This window comes from Oncorhynchus masou, chromosome 15 (assembly GCF_036934945.1).
Source record: "Oncorhynchus masou masou isolate Uvic2021 chromosome 15, UVic_Omas_1.1, whole genome shotgun sequence".
NCBI classification, from domain to species: Eukaryota; Metazoa; Chordata; class Actinopteri; order Salmoniformes; family Salmonidae; genus Oncorhynchus; species Oncorhynchus masou.
Genome location: NC_088226.1, coordinates 30,540,271 through 30,565,772, shown reverse-complemented (window position 1 = coordinate 30,565,772; position 25,502 = coordinate 30,540,271). Strand labels below are relative to the sequence as shown.

The window sequence follows — 25,502 nt, the reverse complement described above, 5'->3', positions numbered from 1 at the left end:
TCATATCGGTTTAGCCCACTAGGGAACCTCCCGTATCATTTCCTTGTAATCATATCTACTGTGTTGTTTGTTTATGCATTTCTGTGATTATTTAGTTAGTTAGTAAATAAATGATTAAGACAAATGGTGTATGGATGATTCATAGTAAAGGCTGGGTTCGTGCAGATAACCTACAATTTACAACGTTTGGAATAAGACTAACATGAGGTAAAGAATCATTCATTCATTAGAAGACTAATTTATCAAATATTAAAATATCTGATGAGTTATAGTAGGAAAATTATAACTTTGTAATCTGAAGATATTCCTTGGTGCCCTGACTTCCTAGTTAATTGCATTTACATGATTAGTTTAATCACATAATAATAATTACAGAGAATTGATTTGATAAAATAACAGTCTTCACTTTACTGATGCCAAAGACAGGACAGTTTTTTTCAAGATGAGTGATGAGAAGAGAATCGTCCAGCCCATTCAATATCACCCCCATATGCCTTGAAATATGCATTGAGATGGATTAAAAGTAAGTTTACATTATAATACTTCTAACAGCCAACGCTCTAGCTCCGCCCACAACTTCTGGAGTTTATAGTATTCCCAGAAAGAGTGGATTATTGAGTCATTATTCGTTTTACAATAAAGACAAGACATACCGTTGTATTGTATGATTTGTGGATTTTTTTCTCTTGTATAATATATTCTGTCATGTCTTGTTATGTCTGTTCCTGTCCTTTCTCTTCATTCTCTCTCTCTGCTGGTCTTTTTAGGTTACCTTCTCTGTCTCTCATTCCTCAGCTGTTCTACATCTGCCCTAACTAGCTCTTTCACTCTTCCCCACCTGTTCTCTCTTCCCCCTCTGATTAGGTCTCTATTTCTCTCTCTGTTCCTGCTACTTTCAGTGTCTGATTCTTGTTTGTGTTTTTTGATGCCAGAAGCAAGCTGTCGTCTCGTTTGCTTCCACCTTGTCCTGTCCTGTCGGAGTCTGCCTGGCAGGAGCATCCTGCACTATACTAACGTTCTTTTGTTCCGCTGACAACGTTGGAAGAGGATTTATGCCATTCCTGTATTTTCATTAAAGAACTCTGTTTTCTGTTAAAACCGCTTTTGGGTCTTCACTCAAGCTCATAACAGAAGAATCAGACCTAGAATGGACCCAGCGGCTCCGGACCCTTTTCACTCCGCCGTCGAGATCCAGGGAGCGATGCTAGGCAGACACGAGGAGGAATTGTCTGCTGCTCAACATGCCGTTGAGACCCTGGCCGTCCAAGTCTCCGACCTCACAAGACGGGTTCACCAACTCCACCTCGATCCACCGCCCACTTCCAGGGTTTCCGAGTCTCCGGAGCCCAGGATCAACAACCCGCCGTGTTACTCTGGGGAGCCCACTGAGTGCCGCTCATTCCTCACTCAGTGTGATGTGGTGTTCTCTCTCCAGCCCAACACTTACTCCAGGAGCGCAGCCCGCATCGCCTACGTCATTTCTCTCCTTACCGGACGGGCGCGTGAGTGGGGCACGGCAGTCTGGGAGGCGAGGGCTGAGTGTATTAACCAGTATCAGGACTTTAAGGAGGAGATGATACGGGTTTTTGACCGTTCTGTTTTTGGCGAGGAGGCTTCCAGGGCCCTGTCTTCCCTATGTCAGGGGAATAGATCCATAACGGATTATTCTATTGAGTTTCGCACTCTCGCTGCCTCTAGTGACTGGAACGAGCCGGCTTTGCTCACTCGTTTTCTGGAGGGTCTCCACGTCGAGGTTAAGGATGAGATCCTCTCCCGGGAGGTTCCTTCCAGTCTGGACTCCTTAATAGCTCTCGCTATTCGCATAGAGCGACGGTTTGATCTTCGTCGCCGAGCTCGTGGAAAGGAGCTCACGTTCTCCGTTGCTCCCCTCTCCACATCACTGCCACCTGCCGCATCACTGCCACCCTCCTCCGCCGGCTCGGATGCTGAGCCTATGCAGCTGGGGGGTATTCGCATCTCGGCCAAGGAGAGGGAACGTAGAATCACCAATCGCCTCTGTCTCTACTGCGGCTCCGCTGGTCATTTTGTCACCTCATGTCCAGTAAAGGCCAGAGCTCATCAGTAAGAGGAGGGCTACTGGTGAGCGCAACTACTCAGGCCTCTCCTTCTGGATCACGCACTACCTTTCCGGTCCATCTCCGCTGGCCCGGTTCATCTGCTTCCTGCAGTGCCTTGATAGACTCTGGGGCGGAGGGCTGTTTTATGGACGAGACCTGGGCTCGGGAACATGACATTCCTCTCAGACAGTTAGGGGAGCCCAGGGCCTTGTTCGCTTTAGATGGTAGTTCTCTCCCCAAGATTCAGCGTGAGACGCTGCCTTTAACCCTCACTGTCTCTGGTAATCATAGCGAAACCATTTCTTTTTTAATTTTTCGTTCACCTTTTACACCTGTTGTTTTGGGTCATCCCTGGCTAGTGCGCCATAACCCTTCTATTAATTGGTCTAGTAACACTATCCTATCCTGGAATGTTTCTTGTCATGTAACCTGTTTAATGTCTGCTATCCCTCCTGTTTCCTCTGTCTCTTCTTCACAGGAGGAGCCTGGCGATTTGACAGGGGTGCCGGAGGAGTATCACGATCTGCGCACGGTGTTCAGTCGTTCCAAGGCCACTTCTCTCCCTCCACACCGGTCGTATGACTGTAGTATTGATCTCCTTCCGGGAACTACTCCCCCGGGGTAGATTATACTCTCTGTCGGCTCCCGAACGTAAGGCTCTCGAGGATTATTTGTCGGTTTCGCTCGACGCCGGTACCATAGTCTCCTCCTCCTCCCCCGCCGGAGCGGGGTTTTTTTTTGTTCAGAAGAAGGACGGGTCCCTGCGCCCATGCGTGGATTATCGAGGCTGAATGACATAACAGTTAAGAATCGTTATCCGCTTCCTCTTATGTCTTCAGCCTTCGAGATCCTGCAGGGAGCCAGGTTTTTCACCAAATTGGACCTTCGTAACGCCTACCATCTCGTGCGCATCAGGGAGGGGGACGAGTGGAAGACGGCGTTTAACACTCCGTTAGGGCACTTTGAATACCGGGTTCTTCCTTTCGGCCTCGTTAACGCTCCAGCTGTCTTTCAGGCACTAGTTAACGACGTCCTGAGAGACATGCTGAACATTTTTGTTTTCGTTTACATGGACGATATCCTGATTTTTTCACCGTCTCTCTCGATTCATGTTCAGCACGTGCGACGCGTCCTCCAGCGCCTTTTGGAGAACTGTCTTTATGTGAAGGCTGAGAAGTGCACTTTTCATGCCGCCTCTGTCCCTTTTCTCGGTTCCGTTATTTCCGCTGAGGGCATTAAGATGGATCCCGCTAAGGTCCAGGCTGTCATTGATTGGCCCGTTCCTAAGTCACGCGTCGAGCTGCAGCGCTTTCTGGGCTTCGCTAATTTCTACCGTCGTTTCATCCGTAATTTCGGTCAGGTGGCAGCTCCTCTCACAGCCCTTACTTCTGTTAAGACGTGCTTTAAGTGGTCCGTTTCCGCCCAGGGAGCTTTTGATCTTCTTAAGAATCGTTTTACATCCGCACCTATTCTTGTTACACCTGACATCTCTAGACAGTTTGTTGTTGAGGTTGACGCGTCAGAGGTGGGCGTGGGAGCCATTCTTTCTCAGCGCTCTCTCTCTGACGGCAAGGTCCATCCTTGCGCGTTTTTCTCTCATCGCTTATCGCCGTCAGAACGTAACTATGATGTTGGTAATCGCGAACTGCTCGCCATCCGCTTAGCCCTAGGCGAATGGCGACAGTGGTTGGAGGGGGCGACCGTTCCTTTTGTCGTTTGGACTGACCATAGGAACCTTGAGTACATCCGTTCAGCCAAACGACTTAATGCGCGTCAGGCTCGTTGGGCTCTGTTTTTCGCTCGTTTCGAGTTTGTTATTTCTTATCGTCCGGGCTCAAAAAACACCAAACCTGATGCTTTATCTCGTCTCTTCAGTTCTTCTGAGGTCTCCACCGACCCCGATGGGATTCTCCCTGAGGGGCGTGTTGTCGGGTTGACTGTCTGGGGAATTGAGAGGCAGGTAAAGCAAGCACTCGCTCACACTCCGTCGCCGCGAGCTTGTCCTAGGAACCTTCTGTTCGTTCCCGTTCCTACTCGTCCGGCCGTTCTTCAGTGGGCCCACTCTGCCAAGTTAGCCGGCCACCCCGGCGTTCGGGGTACGCTCGCTTCCATTCGCCAGCGTTTCTGGTGGCCCACTCGGGAACGTGACGCGCGTCGATTTGTCGCCGCTTGTTCGGTCTGCGCGCAGACTAAATCTGGGAACTCTCCTCCTGCCGGCCGTCTCAGACCGCTTCCCATTCCCTCTCGACCGTGGTCTCACATCGCTTTAGATTTTATCACCGGACTGCCTTCATCAGCGGGGAAGACAGTTATTCTTACGGTTGTCGATAGATTCTCTAAGGCGGCTCATTTCATTCCTCTCGATAAGCTCCCTTCTGCTAAGGAGACGGCTCAGATCATTATCGAGAATGTTTTCCGAATTCATGGCCTTCCGTCTGACGTCGTTTCCGACAGAGGTCCGCAGTTCACGTCTCAATTTTGGAGGGAGTTTTGCCGTTTGATTGGGGCTTCCGTCAGTCTCTCGTCCGGCTTTCATCCCCAGTCTAACGGTCAAGCCGAACGGGCCAATCAGACTGTTGGTCGCATTTTACGCAGTCTTTCTTTTCGTAACCCTGCATCTTGGTCAGAACAGCTCCCCTGGGCAGAGTACGCCCACAACTCGCTTCCCTCGTCTGCTACCGGTCTATCCCCTTTTCAGTGTAGCCTGGGGTACCAGCCTCCGCTGTTCTCATCTCAGCTCGCCGAGTCCTGCGTCCCCTCCGCTCAAGCTTTTGTCCAGCGTTGCGAGCGCACCTGGAAGGGGGTCAGGTCGGCACTTTGCCGTAATAGGGCGCAGACTGTGAGGGCCGCTAATAAGCGTAGGACCAAGAGTCCTAGATATTGTTGCGGTCAGAGAGTATGGCTCTCCACTCAGAACCTTCCCCTTAAGACAGCTTCTCGTAAGTTGGCCCCGCGGTTCATTGGTCCGTTCCGTATTTCCCAGGTCATTAATCCTGTCGCAGTGCGACTTTTTCTCCAGCGCTATCTTCGTCGCGTTCACCCGGTCTTCCATGTCTCCTGTGTTAAGCCCGTTCTTCGCGCCCCCGCTCGTCCCTCTCCCCCATCCTTGTCGAGGCGCACCCATCTACAGGGTTCGTAAGATTTTGGACATGCGCCCTCGGGGCCGTGGTCATCAGTACCTAGTGGATTGGGAGGGGTACGGTCCTGAGGAGAGGAGTTGGGTTCCCTCTCGGGACGTGCTGGACCGTTCGCTGATCGATGATTTCCTCCGTTGCCGCCAGGTTTCCTCCTCGAGTGCGCCAGGAGGCGCTCGGTGAGTGGGGGGGTACTGTCATGTCTTGTTATGTCTGTTCCTGTCCTTTCTCTTCATTCTCTCTCTCTGCTGGTCTTTTTAGGTTACCTTCTCTGTCTCTCATTCCTCAGCTGTTCTACATCTGCCCTAACTAGCTCTTTCACTCTTCCCCACCTGTTCTCTCTTCCCCCTCTGATTAGGTCTCTATTTCTCTCTCTGTTCCTGCTACTTTCAGTGTCTGATTCTTGTTTGTGTTTTTTGATGCCAGAAGCAAGCTGTCGTCTCGTTTGCTTCCACCTTGTCCTGTCCTGTCGGAGTCTGCCTGGCAGGAGCATCCTGCACTATACTAACGTTCTTTTTGTTCCGCTGACAACGTTGGAAGAGGATTTATGCCATTCCTGTATTTTCATTAAAGAACTCTGTTTTCTGTTAAAACCGCTTTTGGGTCTTCACTCAAGCTCATAACAATATTCTATACATTAGTTTATCCTGGACTAAACATACATTTTTTTTACTGTAATTTCGTTAGTTATGCTCCAACTCTTCCTCCATCTTGTGCCAACCTCAGTCATTTTTAAGTCTTTGTTCTAATAGTTAATATATCTTTTTCTAAGAGATTGTGAGTTGGATATGCTCTCAACAAGGTTTTGTACAGTTGAAGTCGGAAGTTTACATACACTTAGGTTGGAGTCTTTAAAACTAGTTTTTCAACCACTCCACAAATTTCTTGTCAACAAACTATAGTATTGGCAAGTCGGTTAGGACATCTACTTTGTGAATGACACAAGTTATTTTTCCAACAATTGTTTACAGACAGATTATTTCACTTATAATTCACTGTATCACAATTCCAGCAGGTCAGAAGTTTACATACACTAAGTTGACTGTGCCTTTAAACAGCTTGGAAAATTCCAGAAAATGAGGTCATGGCTTTAGAAGCTTCTGATAGGCTAATTGAAATCATTTGAATCAATTGGAGGTGTACCTGTGGATGTATTTCAAGCCCTACCTTCAAACTCAGTGCCTCTTTGCTTGACATCCCCAGGCATACTTCCAAAGTTGTGCCAACATGGCCTACAAACCTGACTCAGTTACACCAGCTCTGTCAGGAGGAATGGGCCAAAATTCACCCAACTTATTGTGGGAAGCTTGTGGAAGGATACCTGAAACGTTTGACTCAAGTTAAACAATTCAAAGGCAATGCTACCAAATATTAATTGAGTGTATGTAAACTTATGACCCACTGGGAATGATGAAAGAAATAAAAGCTTAAATAAATAATTCTCTCAAATATTATTCTGACATTTCACATTCTTAAAATAACTGATCCAAGACAGGGCATTTTTACTATGATTAAATGTCAGGAATTGTGAAAAACTGAGTTTAAATGTATTTGGCTGAGGTGTATGTAAACTTCCAACTTCAACTGTATCTTCTCATTTTAAAAATGATGCCATTAGACAATGTACAGTGGGGAAAAAGTAAGAGCGTCTGCCAAATGACTTAAATGTAAAATGTAAATGTATTTAGTGAGCCACCAATTGTGCAAGTTCTCCCACTTAAAAAGATGAGAGAGGCCTGTAATTTTTATCATAAGTACACTTCAACTATGACAGACAAAACGAGAAAAGAAATCCAGAAAATCACATTGTAGGATTTTTTATGAATTTAAATGAATTTATTTGCAAATTATGGTGGAAAGTAAATATTTGGTCACCTACAAACAAGCAAGATTTCTGGCTCTCACAGGCCTGTAACTTCTTCTCTTAAGAGGGTCCTCTGTCCTCCACTCATTACCTGTATTATTGACACCCGTTTGAACTTGTTATCAGTATAAAAGAAACCTGCCCACAACCTCAAACAGTCACACTCCAAACTCCACTATGGCCAAGACCAAAGACAGGCTGGGAAGACTGAATATGCAATAGGTAAGCAGCTTGGTTTGAAGATATCAACTGTGGGAGCAATTATTAGGAAATGGAAGACATACAAGACCACTGATAATCTCCCTTGATCTGGGGCTACACGCAAGATCTCACCCCGTGGGGTCAAAATGATCACAAGAACGGTGAGCAAAAATCCCAGAACCACACGGGGGACCTAGTGAATGACCTGCAGAGTGCTGGGAACATAAGTAACAAAGCCTACCATCACTAACACACTACGCCGCCAGGGACTCAAATCCTGCAGTGCCAGACGTGTCCCCCTGCAAAGATTGATTCTATACCTCATTTGACACGTTTCTATAAACTGTAATATGACTTTTTGTCTGAACTTTCACCTGGACTTGCCCGTGCGTCATGAGTTTGGATTGTGTACTAAACACGCAAAAAAGGAGGTATTTGGACATAAATTATGGACTTTATTGAACAAATCCAACATTTATTTTCGAACTGGGATTCCTTGGAGTGCATTCTGATGAAGATCATCAGAGGTAAGTGAATATTTACAATACTATTTCTGACCTTTGTTGACTCCACAACTTGGCGGGTATCTGTATGGCTTGTTTTTGTGTCTGAGCGCTGTACACGGATTATTGCATGGTGTGCTTTTTCCGTAAAGCTTTTTTTTTAAACTGACACAGCGGTTGCATTAAGGAGAAGTGGATCTAAAATTCCATGCATAACAGTTGTGTCTTTTATCAATATTTATTTTGAGTATTTCTGTAAATTGACGTGGCTCTCTGCAAAATCACTGGATGTTTTGGAACTACTGAACATAACGGGCCAATGTAAACTGAGATTTACAAAACATACATGTATTGTGTAACATGAAGTCCTATGAGTGCCATCTGATGAAGATCATCAAAGGTTAGTGATTCATGTGGTGGTCTTCCAACATGGCCGCCAGGACGCGTCTCTATTTCTGCTTTTTGTGACCCCTCTCTTTGGCTGGAAAAATGGATGTGTTTTTCTGTGACTAGGTACTCACCTAACATAATCGTATGGTGTGCTTTCGTCGTAAAACCTTTTTGAAATCGGACACTGTGGCTGGAATTACAACAAGGTTATCTTTAAAATGGTGTAAAATACTTCTATGTTTGAGGAATTTTAATTATGTTATTTCTGTTGTTTTGAATTTGGCACCCTGCAATATCCCAGAGAGATTAAAACATACTATTGCCAAGTTCTATGCCAGATACTTTTCTCCAAGAGGGTCTGAGTGGCACTTGGAGGTGCCAATGTGAAAATGAAGAAGGTTTGCCTAAGACTCCCACAACAATTACATTGCCTATGCTAATTGTGTTTAAAATAGTTGGGCTATAAGAAATATGTTTTATTCAATGGGGCTAGAGAAAGCAGAATGACAATATACTTCTCATTTCACCCATACAACAATATAGCTTATTTTTCAAGTACAGTATGTTTACAATATTGTAAACAATAGTCTTTACACGTTCCAAATGATATTTTATATATTCTTACGGTTTAAGGGGGCACTTTTGTCATGACGACAAGGTGAAGATGCTCTACACAAATGGCATAACAGAATCGTTCAGATTGACTGAAGCACAGCATATAGCAACCATCTCATATAATTGAGGTATGGTCTCCATTCATATCTGGAAAAGGACAAAGTAGTAAAGGAGAAACGGATGCTGCTGCAGCATTGCTTCTCTTCATAGTGGGAATCCAGTTGACATGAGTGTCTTTATAAGAGGTCAGCTGATGAACCTACAGTAGTTCATAAACAAATGAAAGCCAACCTCAATATCACTTCTTCAGGTCACCTATACCATCAGGGCTCTTAATTATTTGGTTCTGTTTAGTTCATTCAGGTGTCATATAAAGATTACATCTATTGCTGGGGTTGAACAACCAACACAGCAGGTTGTCATATCCCATCGAGACCTTTTTCCTATGCTGTAATGTCCATACATAACTTTATTCATAACAGCAGGGAAAATGTATCATTTGGTTATCAATGATAATTAGGGTTTCCTGAAATGCACAAAACCTTATGAATATATGATAACCACTGGAGTTTTCGGGGAAAATAATGTCCTCCAGGCTACATGGACATCACATTGTACCATTTGCGTCTCCCCTTTCATGGTCATGGCTAGAAGCGATCCAGCTTTTGTCAAGTTAACGTCATATTTGACATTTCGTAGCAGATTAGGAGAATTTAGGCAGCAGGTTAGGAGAATTAGGTTATGGTTAGGAAAAGGGTTAGGGTTAATTAAAATGCACAATAATTACTTTTGACAATTTGACAAACGCTGGATACCTTTTAGCCAGGAACCCCTTTTCAAGGTCATTTTTATTGATCTGTTGTCAATGTCAGTAGAGTAGGCCTAGGCTACCATCTTATTAAAAAAGATTCTGCTAATTTCTCCGGTCATATAAAGTGTAGGTAGAATTGCATGAAATGTTTATCTCACGCCACATTTTTCCAGTTCAAAGGAGACGTCCCTGATATAGCCTATAAACCTATGTCACCAAGCACTTACTAATAGCCTAAATTATCACTATTCAATCTACTCAAAACATTAGGAATAGTATGATTACATTTGTCTGCAATTGTGATAATAGAGGCGTGCAATGCTTTGTTATAAAGACTAATTTTGATGGTGAAAAATAGCTTCCCCAAAACTTTAAACTCACGCGACACATGCTAATTTCTAGACTACAAGCTATCTAGATAGGTAATTTTGGTAACGTAGTGTTGTTATTAACACCTGGTTAATTTAAGAGCTAAACTAAACTCGAAATCGATCAGACTTGACTTACCAGTGATGAAATGATCGGAGCAGACCCGTTACTGACAGCTGTCAGGGTTCAGGACTTGACAGGCAAAAAGGTTTATTCGCTTTTCTGACAGTTCTTGAGTCTTATCTAGATGTCACCAATGATGTTTCATGATTGAGGGTAATCTGTACACATCTTGTTTTTCGGTTGTCTTTCCTGCCTTGTTAAAGCAGCCAAATACTCTATAGAAAATGACCGTGGTGATGAATCAACTAGTTTTAGGCACTGTTGTCATGCAGTTTGGGGTAGCCACTTGGCTGCTGTTGTCAGAAGAATAAATGTGGTGGTCTTCCAACATGGCCGCCAGGACGCGTTCTACGTCAACTGCAAGCCCTCGATTCCTCTTTGATTTAGAAGATACTGTTGCACAAACAACATGAAGATTTAAGTCTCCACCATCACTGGTATTACCAGGCTGTTAGCCAGGTAACTAGCAAATAGCATTAGTGGCTAACCTAGATTTAAGCCAAACTTTCTAAGAAAAGAGAAACTAGCTGTTTGCAGGTATAAGAGAAACACAAACTAATGGTGTAATTATAGAACACTAGGGGATTTATATTAAGAAGCAAAGTGAAAACAGCATCATTGTTATCAACATTGTTGCATGTGCTGCATTGACCATGGAGACTGGACTCAAGTGTCTCGTGGTTGAGGAACAACAATACCAGTATATCGTAAAATACGGTATATCGCCCAGCCCCATGTAGAAATAAAAATGTTCAGCCTCTTTGGAGGCTCCTTAAACCCTGCAGAAAGTTACAAGACTTAACTCCAAGGTGCTCTGCTGGCATGTACTTGCACATTTCCGTAACTTGAGTTATTCTGGCTAAGGCTAGGTCTAGGTTTAGCTCCCTAGGGGTAGCTGAAAATGTTTAACGACACCAAGGTTGTGTGCACAATTTGTTTGGGTCTACTATATCTTTGCAGTCCTCTCCCTCTCCATCCTTCTCTTTCTCCTTTCTACTCTTCGGGCTTCCAGTGTGTGCTATAGGGAGAGGTTAATTTTACTATGAGTGTGCTGCTTTGATATGCTCTTGGGCAGCAGCGGGTTGTAGAGTAGATAGGTTTCTCTTGACTGCTGAGATCACATCTCCCTTTCCTGGGTAACTTTCTCCTCTCCTCTCATGTTCAGTGTGTTTGTTTGGTCAGTCCTGTCCACTGGGCTGTGTAATAAGCCCCTCCCCCTCATATACAATCTCTCTCTCTCTTTGCTTGCTGCCCATGTGTGTGTGTGTGTGTGTGTGTGAGTGCACAGGTCATGGCAGAGCCTCTACTGCAGCAGGTGGAGAGGTAGTGATGGAATGAGTGGAAACGCAGGATGAGAGAGAACACACGGTCCCCCCCCCACCTCCTTCCACATACATCCCTCCGGCCCAGGGCTCTCTTTCACTCTCCCTCTCTCCGCCACCATGGTTCTTCCCTCTCTCTCTCTCTCTGAGCTCATTGATCTGACTGCCTCAACGCAAAGCGCGAGTCAGCTGAGCAGAGAGCGAGGGAACGAGAGAGAAGTAGAGTGAGAGGCACAGACACAGCCTTTGATAGCTGAGCTGTGAGCTGGGCTCACAGATAGAGAACTGGGACTGCTGTGCTGTGCTGTGTGCTAAGTAAGGAGGGAGACGGGTGAGACGGAAGGACAGAGACTGACGGAGAGAGGGAGAGGACGAGAGACTGCCTCTACCTTTGACTGCCTTCAAGGATTATGAGGATGGTGGTTGTGATGAAGAAGAGACAGGAGGAGCAGGCTGGAGGCAGGAAGAGCCAGGACTGACAGACCGAAAGAGTGACAGACTGACAGTTGTACAGAGGGTTCCTGGCTCGGGGGTGGGGAGGGTGGGGGTGGGGGGTGTGCAGAGAGAGAGAGAGAGAGAAACCATGATGGAGGTGCCCAGGCACTGACAACACCATGACACCCAGCATCAAGCACTCGGATTGTTTTACACCAATGTTGTGCCACTGTAAAGTAGCATGCACCAACAGCACCATTTCGCTAATGTTCGGATGCAAGGTAGGAGACAAGCACACACACACACACACACACACACACACACACACACACACACACACACACACACACACACACACACACACACACACACACACACACACACACACACACACACACTGTCTGAATACTCTCAGTAATATAGGGATGCATGGATGAATGGTGGTCAGTATTTGTTTACATGTGTGTGTGAGTAAGAGGGAGTCTCTGTGTAATGTACTGTAATAGTCTGCCAGATGGGATCTGTGTGTAATATTTGCCATGTGTGTAAAAGAGAAGAGAGAAAGAGATAAAAGGAATGAGAGAAAGGGAAAGAGAGAGAGGGAGAAAAAGATGGTGTGACAGAGGGAGAAAGAGAAATGGAGGAAGAGTTGACCCAAACAGAGCTGTGTTAACCCAAACAGAGCTGACGCACATGCTCCAACAGCTCTTGTTAGGCTGCTCAGTCTGTGAGCAGAAGGAATCACCGTGTGTGTGTGTGTGTCTGTGTGTGCATGTATGTATGTGTGTGTTAAGACCCTCATAGCTTTTAAGATCACATCAAGCATAAATAATGTTTGTATTTCCTCTCTGCGCCTTCACACACGCACACACTAGTGATGTGCTCACTTTAAGAAGCTCAAATTGTTAATCTGGTTAGTTGTTAGTCATGATTTTCTGGCCACGCTAGACTGAAGCTGAATCCTGACACACTGACATATGACAGCCTCTGTGTGTGTGTGTGTGTGTGTGTGTGTGTGTGTGTGTGTGTTTAGCTGTTTTTGAGTCTGCTGCATCAAGTCAAGCAGACATAGAGAATGTATCACTCCAATGTCCTCGCCAAACCAAGTACGCATGTACTGTAGGATGCTTGCTGCATCATAATTAACATGTCATAATATTGATGCACATAAAGCATGCTACCATGTCCTCAGTAGCGCCTCTTAAAATCATCCAAAACAATTATTCTCCATCTTATATGTTTTGCTGCCTTCCCATCGTTCTGTCTGTCTCCTATTTCTGTACATGTTTGTGCTTTTGTGTGTGTGTTCTCCCTGTGTTGTCATCCGCTTTAGAAACTCACACAGTAAACCAAACAGCTACTTCCGCTGATTACGCAACAACCTCTCGCTCTGTTCCTCTCCTCTGGGGGGTTCCCTGCCTCCTCCATCCCTCCTCCTAACCCCTCTCACTGTCTTATGTCATAACACTCCAGCTAAAGCACTCTGGCTAAAGGCATCAGCATGGTTCAGTTCGGCTGGCGCCTAGCTGAACTTGGCTAGGCGAACCAAACGAGTGTGCTCACATACTCCCTTAAAATACCTTTGCTTGAGAAATGAGAAAAAGCAGCAGTAGTACTGTTTGTCCATTTTGAGATGCTGTTGCCAGTATACACTTCCTTAAAATAGTCAGAATTAATCAAAGATAACTCAAGAAATCGGTCATTAACCTGTTGAGTGTAGGGGGCAGTATTCTGATGTTTGGATGAAACACATACCCAAATGAAACTGCCTATTTCTCAGGCCCAGAATCTAGAATATGCATATAATTGTCAGATTAGGATAGAAAACACTCTAAAGTTTCCAAAACTGTCAAAATATTGTCTGTGAGTATAACAGAACTGCTATTGCAGGCAAAAACCTGAGGAAAATCCAACCAGAAAGTGCCTAAGAGAAACAAATCTCCCTGTTCCATTGAATGCCTTCCCTCTATTTAAAGGGATATCAACCATATTCCTTTCCCTGTGGCTTCCACATGGTGTGAACAGTCTTTAGACATAGTTTCAGGCTTTTATTCTGAAAAATTACCGAGAATGATCACATCGCGTCAGTGGATGGTTGGGTGCCAGCAGAGTTTTGCATGCGCAACAGCTTGGAGCAGACATTTTTTCTCTCTCTCCTATTGAAAAGCTACAGTCCGGTTGAAATATTATCAACCTGAGGATTGATTGTAAAAAATGTTTGACATGTTTCTACGAACTTTACGGATACTATTTGGAATTTTCGTCTGCCCCGTCGTGACCGCTCGAGCCTGTGGATTTCTGAACATAACGCACCAACCAAATGGAGGTATTTTGGATATAAAAATAATCTGAGTCTCGTGAGTGCAAACATCCGAAGATCATCATAGGTATTCGATTCATTTGATTGCTTTTCTGACTTTCGTGACCAATCTACTTTGCTGCTAGCTGTTTGTAATGTTTTGTCTACATAAACGCCTGGTATGCTTTTGCCGAAAAGCTTTTTTGAAATCTGACACGCCAGGTGGATTAACAACAAGATAAACTGTGTTTTGCTATATTGCACTTGTGATTTCATGAAAATGTAATATTTTTAGTAATTTAATTTGAATTTGGCGCTCTGCAATTCAGCAGATGTTGACTAAAATGATCCGCTAAAGGGATGGGTGTGCCAAGATGTTAATTTGGACTTTTTTGCCAAGGAGATCTTAGTTGTGTAATTTTACATCCAACTAAGATTGTTGGTGCAGTATTTGTCATTGAAAAAAATTGCATGTAAACGAGTTGTCTCTCATTGAACGACAACGAAGTTTTTATTGACGAATCCCTACTATTGACCAATCACAGACGAAGGGGCACAGACCTTTGCTACTGACTTCAGCTTGTCTCAAATAAATGTGCCCGAACTATCGAAAAAAAAACCTTACTGAAGTCCAAAACAAACAAAAAACATCACAATGTGTGTGGTCATAATATATGCACAAAATCTTCTGAACTGTTTCTGCTGGGAAGCATGCGGATTCCTCAATTAACACACTCGCCTCGCTCTACACTGGAGAAAATTATCTCTCAGAAGTGTTAGTAGGAAGGCAGGCCAGTACAGTGGACTGGTGGTTTTATTTATGTGAGTCTAACTCTTTGTTTCCCAACTGTTTCAGTGAAGAAAGGACCTCCCATAGCAGAGTGACTACCAGAGCTGTGTGGTTAGGATCATATCAGTGTTAGTCTTGGTCTCTGAAATCTAACTGGTAGGGTAGAGCTGAGCAAGGCAGTGTAGTGCAGACCAGAGTACATGTTCATGTAATGCTCTGTACGTAATTGGTTGCTGGGTTGGCGTAAGTATATGGGAAGGCTCAGGCTGGGTTGGTGTATAAGAGAAGGCTCAGGATGGGAGTTTGGCTTTTAGAGGAAACGTCAGCCATGAGAAAGGGAGAGACTGTTAGCGGCTGCAGTTCACCTGAATATGGAATTGCTGAAGACAAGTAACTTAATTAATAGATGAGCCGAGAGACAAAACTCTTTTGTCTGGGTGTCCTCTGTCTGCTGCTGGAGGTTTCTAAATAAATCACAATTATTCAGTGACTGCAGGTTTACTCTTCCCTCTTCCTCCTCCTCCCGTCTCATTGCTGTCAGTGTGTAGAGAGATTGGGAGGGGAGCTACTGCTCAGAGCGTACAGAGCTGGAGATGAAGAACAGCGCAGACAGACGAGACAGTTCGATCCATTGCCCATTTCTTCCGTTCCACCAACTCCTCCATAGCTCTACAGGAAAAAGACTGAGGCCATTCACTGAAACCAACTTACTGAACTGGGGTGTATGCAGAAAAAAGCTGTGTGTGCCTGCGTCCGTGTGTATGTGTGTGCGTACGCATGTATGTACAGAACATGCATATGCATGTACAGTTGAAGTCAGAAGTCTACATACACCTTAGCCAAATACACTTAAACTCAGTATTTCACAATTCCTGACATTTAATCCTAGTAAAAATGCACTTAGCGCTAGTTGGGATCACCACTTTATTTTAAGAATGTGAAATGTCAGAATAATAGTATAGAGAATTATTTATTTCAGCCTTTATTTCATCACATTCCAAGTGGGTCAGAATTTGACATACACTCAATTAGTATGTGGTAGCATTACCTTTAAATTGTTTAATTTGGGTCAAACGTTTCGGTTAGCCTTCCACAAGCTTCCCACAATAAGTTGGTTGAATATTGGCCCATTCCTCATGATAGAGCTGGTGTAACTGAGTCAGGTTTATAGGCCTCCTTGCTCGCACACACTTTTCCAGTTCTGCCCACACATTTTCTACAGGATTGAGGTCAGGGCCACTGAGGTCAGGGCCACTTAAGGACCCTTTAAATTTTTTTTTTGCCTAAAATGACATACCCACATCGAACTGCCTGTAGCTCAGGACCTGAAGCAAGGATATGCATATTCTTGATACCATTTGAAAGGAAACACTTTGAAGTTTGTGGAAATGTGAAATTAATGTAGGAGAATATACTATATTATATCTGGTAAGAGATAATACAAAGAAAAACACAACTGTTGCTTTTTTTGTTCCATCATCTTTGAAATGCAAGATAAAGGCAATTATCTGATTTAGGACTAGGCACAATTTAGATGTTTGCCACTAGGTGGCAGCAGTGTATGTGCAAAGTTTTAGACTGATCCAATGAACCATTGTATTTCTGTTCAAAATGTTGTATCAAGTCTTTTTTTTTACCTTTGTTTAACTAGGCAAGTCAGTTAAGAACAAATTCTTATTTTCAATGATGGCCTAGAAACAGTGGGTTAACTGCCTGTTCAGGGGCAGAATGATTTGTACCTTGTCAGCTCAGGGATATGAACTTGCAACCTTTTGGTTGATAGTCCAACGCTCTAACCACTAGGCTACCCTGCCACCCCAGTCTGCCCAAATATGCCTAATTAGTCAATATATACATGTTTCAAGTACATGCATGTTTTCACTGTAATAGCGATTGTAAATTGGACAGTGCAGTTAGATTAACAAAAATGTAAGCTTTCTGCCCATACAAGATATGTCTATGTCCTAGGAAATGTTCTTCTTACTTACAACGTCATGCTAATCATATTAGCGCTCATTAGCTCAATGGGACACCTATCTGTAGAGATCTTTAAGAGCTTGAGGCCATTCTACTGCCAATGTTTGTCTATGAAGATTGCATGGCTGTATGCTCGATTTTATACACCTGTCAGCAACGGGTGAGGCTGAAATAGCCAAATTTGAAGGAGTGTATAGTGTAGCTGCCATCTGACGGGCCTACCTACCGTACTGTACAAATCCCCCAGCATGCGTGTGCAATGGCAGAGTGGTACAACCTGCCATGTGGCTTCCTGTCAAACAGCTAACCATCCACTCAGATGCTCTCAGGTTGTAGCTATAGCAAACCATGATACAAACTGAGCAGGCTACAAACAGACGTACCATTTCTATTCTGTCCTTTGTGAGTCTAGCTGGGCTTGTTATGCCAGGCTATGTGACTGTGTGTGAGAGGCGGGGGCAGAAATAGACAGGGTTTGCACGTGTGTGTGTGTGTGTGTGTGTGTGTGTGTGTGTGTGTGTGTGTGTGTGTGTGTGTGTGTGTGTGTGTGTGTGTGTGTGTGTGTGTGTGTGTGTGTGTGAGAGAGAGAGAGAGCTGAGAGGGGCGTCCCATAGCCAGAAGGGTACTGAAGGCCTCTCTCTCCTCTCCCTCAATCTCCAGTCACGCAGCCCAAACCAGCCCTGGCACAATGACTCAAAACCTCACACATCATGTCTGCTCCAGTCCTTACACTCTACTGCATGACACTAATTTACATAAGAGCCTGAGTCTCTCACTCATAGGTATATATATGGCTTGTATCCCCGGTCCTCGAGGTACAGCACGAAATACAAGTGAGTGAGTGAGAGAAATCCAGAGAGAAGAGTGAGAGGAAAGGAGGAAAAGTGAAAATGGATAGAGAAGGAGAAGATAAGAGAATGAGATGATTAGCAGCAGCTGATGTGAGGCTCATTACGGAAGCCAAGAGACAAGGGGTTTTGCTCGCCTGAGATAGAGTATCTCATGATAAGCCGTAGATCACACTATTTACCAAGAGTTTTCATCTTTATTTTTCGTAACTGTCGACATATTACCACAAATGGATGCTGGCACTAAGACCGCACTCAATGAGCTTCATATGGCCATAAGCAAACAGGAAAATGCTCATCCAGAGGCGGCGCTCCTAGTGGTCTGGGACTTTAATGCAGGGAAACTCAAATCTGTTTTACATCATTTCTACCAGCATGTTAAATGTGCAATCAGAACATTTACATTTAAGAAGGATCAGAAGGAAAAACAATTCTAGACCACTTTTACTCCACACACAGAGACATGTACAAAGCTCTCCCTCGCCCTCCATTTGGCATATCTGACCATACAGTAGTTCTATATTCCTGATTCCTGCTTACAAAGAAAAATGAAAGCATGAAGCACCAGTGACTCGGTCAATAAGAAAGTGGTCAGATGAAGCAGATGCTAAGCTACAGGACTCTTTTGCTAGCACAAACTGGAATATGTTCTGGGAATCATCCGATGACATTGAGGAGTACATCACATCACTCACTGGCTTCATCAATAAGTGCATTGATGATGTGTTAAAGGAATTCTAAATTCCTCTGTATTGTTTCCCAATCAGAGTTAAATACTCTGTCAATGCATTCGAAGGGTGTGTAAGACCCAATATTTTTATAAGAATGGACAGAGCCCCGGTCTTAAAAGTCAAGTAACAGCGTTTAGTTCAAGAGAGTACTGCTATATACACATTTTTCCACAGGTTATAAACTGAAAATGATGTGAGCATTTTCTTAATGTTCTCTCTCTTCAATACACCAGTATAGTTCTCGAGCCTTCCCTCCTCGCCTATAGCCAAGGTCAGTCAGTCAGTGGAGATAGCATTCTAGACAGTCTAGAGATAGTTCATCCATTTGTACCAAGGCACTGTTCTAAACTTCTGACTATATTTTGTACAATTGGGAATGGGAGCAAGAGAGAAAATTCATATATGTACAGTACATAATAGCATTTGGACTAGTCAGTCCTGATTGAAATGTATACATAATTAGTCATCATTGATAAATAATTCCCTTAACATGATGTCATCACCACAGTCACCGTACGTACCCAAACCAGAAGCCATGGATTACAGACAACATCTGTACTGAGCTAAAGGGTAGAGCTGCCACTTTCAAGGAGTGGGACTCTAACCAAGTAGCTTATAAGAAATCCTTCTATGCCCTCTGACGAACCATTAAACAGGAAAAGGGTCAATACAGGACTAAGATCGAATCATACTACACCGACTCCGACGCTCATCGGATGTAGCAGGGCTTGCAAACTATTACAGACTACAAAGGGAGGCACAGCCGCGAGCTGCTCAGTGACACGAGCCTACCAGACGAGATAAACTACTTCTATGCTCGCTTCAAGGCATTTAAAACTGAAGCATGCATGAGAGCATCAGCAGTTATGGACGACTGTGTGATCACGCTCTCCGTAGACGATGTGTGTAAGAACTTTAACCTCTTGAAACTCCCCATCCCGGATCCGGGATTGTGACTAAGCCTCAGGCTCATTAGCATAACGCAACGTTAACGATTTCTGAAAATCGCAAATAAAATTAAAATAATGCGTTTGCTCTCAAGCTTAGCCTTTTCTTAACAACACTGTCATCTCAGATTTTCAAAATATGCTTTTGAACCATAGAAATTGACTAATTTGTGTAAGAGTATGCAAAGCTAGCATAGCATTTTGTGTAGCATGTAGCACGCAACATTTTCACAAAAGCCAGATAACCAAATAAACAAAATCATTTACCTTTGAAGAGCCTCTGATGTTTTCAATGAGGAGACTCCCAGCCACATACCAAATGCGCAGTGTTTCCTGAAAGCGTCTGTGTGTAGGAGAAATCGTTCCGTTTTCTACATTGCGCCTGGCTACCGAAACGAACCGAAAATGCAGTCACCTACAACGTGAAACTTTTTCCGGATTAACTACATAATATCGACCAAACATGGCAAACGTTGTTTGGAATCAATCCTCAAGGTGTTTTTTCACATATCTCTTCATTGACATGCAGTTCGTGGAAGCTTGCTTCTCTCTCTGTGCCCCATGGAAAAATACTGGCAGGTGACTTTTGCGCACCAATTTCGGCGCAGGACACCGGGCGGACACGTGGTAAATGTGGTCTCTTATGGTCAATCTTCCAACGATCTGCCTACAAATACGTCACAATGCTGCAGACACCTTGGGGAAACGACAGAAAGGGCAGACTCATTCCTCTTGCGTTCACAGCCATATAAGGAGATCATGAAAGACAGAGCCTCAAAAATCCTTGTCATTTCCTGGATGCCAAGTCATCTTGGTTTTGCCTGAAGCTCACGTTAAAGGGCACGCACAGAGAAGATATTTGTATTTCTGGACACGTCAGAGTGTTTTCTTTCGAACAGTAGCAATTATATGCATAGTCGAGCATCTTTTTGTGACAAAATATCTTGTTTAAAACGGGAACGTTTTTCTTCCAAAAATGAAATAGCGCCACCATAAGTGTAAGAGGTTAAACAGGTCAACATTCACAAGGCCGCAGGGCCAGACGGATTACCAGGACGTGTACTCTGAGCATGCGCTGACCAACCGGCATGTGTTTTCACTGATATTTTCAAACTGTCCCTAACTGAGTCTGTAATACCAACATGTTTCAAACAGACCACCATAGTCACTGTTGCCGATGGCACAGGTGTGTGTTAGCTGGGGTTGGAGTAAAACTGTGAAACCAATCGGGCCCCAGAGGACTGGAATTGCCCACCCCTGGCCAATAGGGAGGAGGTCAGAGACCTGGCTGTGAGGTGCCAGGACAACAACCTCTCCCTCAACATGATCAAGACAAAGGAGATGATTGTGGAAAAGGAGATGATACAGGAAAAGGAGGACCGAGCACGCCCCATTCTCATCGACGGGGCAGCAGTGAAGCAGGTTGAGAACTTCAAGTTCCTTGGTGTCCACATCACCAACAACCTATCATGTCATGAAGAGTCGTGAAGAGGGCACAACAAAGCCTATTCCACCTCAGGAGACTGCAAAGATTTGGCATGGGTCCTCAGATCCGCAAAAGGTTCTACAGCTGCACCATCGAGAGCATCCTGATGGGTTGTGTCACTGCCTGGTATGGCAACTGCTCGACGACCTCCAACCGCAAGGCACTACAGAGGGTAGTGCATATGGCCCAGTACATCACTGGGGACAAGCTTCCCGCCATCCAGGACCTCTATTCCAGGCGGTGTCAGAGGAAGGCCCTAAAAATTGTCAAAGATCCCAGCCGCCCTAGTCATAGACTGTTCTCTCTGCTATCGTACGGCAAGCGGTACCGGAGTGCCAAGTCTAGGCTTCTTAACAGCTCCCATACGACTCTTGAACGGCTAATCAAAAGGCTACCCCGACCACTTTTATATGCTGTTGCTACTCTCTGTTTATTATCTATGCATGTTCACTTTAACTCTACCTACATGTACATATTACCTCAATTACCTCGACTAACTGGTGCCCTCGCACAATGACTCTGTACTGGTACCCCCAATATATAGCCTCTTATTTTGTTTTAACAATTTTTTACTTAACACGTTTTTCTTCTTAACTTCTTAGCATTGTTGGTTAAGGGCTTGTAAATAAGCATTTCACTGTATGGTGTTTTATGTGACAAATAACATTTGATTTGATTTGACAAATGACATTCTAAACGATTCTGTGCTCCCAACTTTGTGGCAATAGTTTGGGGAAGGCCCTTTCCTGTTTCAGCATGACAATCGCCCCATGCAGAAAGCGAGGTCCATACAGAAATGGTTTGTCGAGATTGGTGACCTCACCCCATCAAACACCTTTGGGATGAATTGAAACACCTACTGCGAGCCAGGTCTAATAACCCAACATCAGTGCCCAAACGCACTAATGCTCTTATGGCTGAATGGAAGTCCCCACAGCAATGTTCCAATATCTAGTGGAAACTTACAACACCAAACTGCAGTCAGGTCAAGACCCTGGTGAGGACAACGAGCATGCAGATGAGCTTCCCTGAGACGGTTTCTGACAGTTTGTGCAAAAGTTATTTGGTTGTGCAAACCTAGTTTCATTAACTGTCCAGGTGGCTGGTCTCAGACAATACCCCAGGTTAAGAAGCCAGATGAGGAGGTCCTGGGCTGGCGTGGATACAAGTGGTCTGAGGTTTTGAAACTGAGTGGACTTCCATAAATTCTCTAAAATGATGTTGGAGGAGACTTATGGAAGAGATATGAACATTCAATTGTCTGGAAACAGCTCTGGTCGACATTCCTGCAGTCAGCATGCCAATTACATGCTCCCTCAACTTGAGACATCTGTGGCATTGTGTTGTGTGACAAAACTGCACAATTTTGAGTGTCCTTTTATTGTCCCCAGCACAAGGTGCACCTTTTTAATGATCATTATTGTTTAATCAGCTTCTTGATATGCAACACCTGTCAGGTGGATGGATTATCTTTGCAAATGATAAATGCTCATTTAATATCTTGACGCAGCCATCCAGTTAAGCAGGATCATTTTCATCAACATCCGCTGAATTGCAGAGCTCCAAATTCAAATTGAGTTACTAAAAATATTTAATTGTCATGAAATCACAAGTGCAATATAGCAAAACACAGCTTAGCTTGTTGTTAATCCACCGGGCGTGTCAAATTTCAAAATAGCTTTTCAGCAAAAGCATACCAAGCATTTATGTAAGGACATCTCTCTCAGCAGACAAAACATTACAAACAGCTAGCAGCAAAGTAGATTGGTCAAATTCAGAAAAGCAATAAAATGAATTGCTTACCTTTGATGATCTTCGGATGTTTGCACTCACGAGACTCCCAGTTACACAATAAATGTTCCTTTTGTTCCATAAAGATTATTTTATATCCAATTGGTCCATTTGGTTGGCGCGTTATGTTCAGAAATCCACAGCCCGAGAGGTCACGACGGTGCAGACAAAAATTCCAAATAGTATCCGGAAAATTCGTAGAAACATGTCAAATGTTTTTTATAATCAATATTTTTTTACAATATATAATCGATAATATTTCAACCGGACTGTAGCTTCTTCAATAGGAGAGAGAGAGAAAATGTCTGCTCCACTCTGTTGGCGCATGCAAACGCTGCTGCCACCCAGCCATCCAATGACGCGATGTGATCTTTCTCGCTCATTTTTCAGAATAAAAGCCTGAAACTATGTCTAAAGACTTCACACCATGAGGAAGCCATAAGAAAAATAATCTGGTTGATATCCCTTTAAATGGAGGGTAAGCATGCAATGGAACAGAGAGCTTTCAGGAAAAATAGCACTTTCTGGTTGGATTTTCCTCAGGTTTTTGCCTGCAATATCAGTTCTGTTATACTCACAGACAATATTTTGACAGTTTTGGAAACTTTAGAGTGTTTTCTATCCTAATCTGGCAATTATATGCATATTCTAGATTATGGCCTGAGAAATAGGCAGTTTCATTCGGGTATGATTTTCATCAAAATATCAAAATACTGCCCCCTACACTCAACAAGTTAACAGGGATCTAAGCAAATTTGCGCACAACATTTGAGATAAATAAGCTTTTGATGCATATGGAACATTTCTAGGATCTTTTATTTCAGCTCATGAAACATGGAAGCAACACTTTACATGTTAAGTTTATATTTTGGTTCAGTATATATATTTCTGAATGACTCTTCAGGTTTGTTTGAGTGCCTTGTCAATGAAGTCTCTCTTTTCTCTCTTGTTCTTCGAGCACATATTCATTAGGCCGAGTTGATGAGTGAGCGTAGTTGGCGACCAATGTTTTATATTAATACCATAGATGACTAACAGGGGGTGCTGTTTTTAAACCCCCATGCCTCCATCTTGGGACTCTCCCACCATTGTAAATAATTATTTTGTAAGCTATAGAAATGTATTTATTAAAGGGATACTTTGGGATTTTGGCAATTAAGCCCTTTATCTAATTCCATAGAGTCAATGAACTCATGGATGCCATTTTTATGTCTGCATCCAGTATGAAGGAAGTTATAGGTAGTTTCGCAAGACAATGCTAATTAGCATTCGCTCAATGACTGGAAGTCTATGGTATCTACTAGCATGCTAGCAGTTAGCATAGACTTCCAATCTTTGCACTAATGCTATATATGTATTTAGAAAAACATTTTCTTTAAAGTACAGTTTTTTAAAAGTTCTAACGTTACTGTCCCCACTACAACAACAAAATGTTTAAATACATGTAATTTTTATTTAATTGAGGTACTGTATAATTCCATTAATTCCTATGGAGAACTGCTCCTTCTGAGGAGTGCCAATACGTCCGACCAGTGGCTTCAAAGCCTCTCATTGGCAAATACATAGCATCAGCAAGCCAGGGTTCATGTACATCATTGTTTGCAACTCATCAATTAATTAATTAATTCAGTCATGAGAATGCATGTTTAGGCCTATGCCAGGTAGTGTGATAGCTTAATAAATCAACTCCAGCACCCCTGATGAATAGAAGCGTGAGAACTTCCCATTCCATTCTCTCTCATCTAATCCTTAATGCATCCGCATGCTTCCCATCTTCCCATCGGTCTTCAGCAGATGGTTTTTTCAGCTGTTCGTGCACATTTCTTTTTCTTGAAGCAAGTCAAAGTTCGGTAGCTGGAGTCTTTGCCCATTTGTCGGTGATTGGTCAACTGTAGGAATTCTTCAATTAAGTGTTTATTGTCATTCAACGAGAGATCGTTTTCATGCATATTTTTCACTTGAGTAATACTGATGTAAAATTGTGCGACTAAGATCTCCTCTGCAAAAAAATCAAAAATTTATGACAGATTTCTTAAGTTATCTTTGACTAATTTGGACTATTTTGAGGAAGTGTATACCAGCTACGACGTCTGACGATGGACAAACAGCATTATTTTGTCTCATTTTTCAAGTGAAGATATTTTAAGGAAGTATGTGAGCACACTCAATCGGTTCGGGCTAGGTGCCAGCCAAACTGAAGCATGCGGAAGGCTTTAGTCTGGCTAACACGTAATGCTCAGCTTCTGGCTCAGCTCCTGACTTCAGTCTGCAATGAGTCGGCACAATGCATCGATAATGAAGGGGGCTGTGCTTTTACTGTTTGGCTCTCCGCTGTCATTCTCACTCAAACACCCACAGCAACACACAGCCCCTGAGCCCCACCCCTTTACATTACAACGGTTGAATTTTCAAATCCAAACAAATCCAAAACATTTTTTTTTTCCAGCTAGGTTATGCACACACTCTTTCACACACAGATGTACAGTCTAACACAGTGGTATTTCCACTTTTTCAGCAGGGACACACCACCCCACCCCATATCTCTTCCACACAACCATACATTTTTACATCAACAAATAACCTTCAATTAATTACATTTTCATCTTTCAAAATGAAGAGAACCAATCAATACATGTATAATAGCATTTTATTTTTCAATGTTTTTGTATGATACTTTTTTTATGTGCAGAACCCACTGCAATTGCCAGCAACTCCAACTTTGAATGCCTCGGCTCTAACAATGGAATGAACATTATCTCACAAAGCTACATTATCCGGAGCACCAGTC

The 25,502-nt window shown here is 43.5% G+C and overlaps 1 protein-coding gene across 1 annotated transcript in view; it reads left to right on the top strand.

The window, feature by feature from the left end:
• The first annotated feature begins 11,949 nt into the window (after nt 1-11,949).
• The window catches only part of LOC135556138 (discs large homolog 1-like protein), a 219,995-nt gene continuing 206,442 nt past the window's right edge, over nt 11,950-25,502 (top strand). Inside the window, exon 1 of the mRNA XM_064989076.1 lies at nt 11,950-12,126. Coding sequence (XP_064845148.1) covers nt 12,025-12,126 — 102 coding nt within the window. The 5' untranslated portion in view covers nt 11,950-12,024. The remainder of the gene's footprint in view (nt 12,127-25,502) is intronic.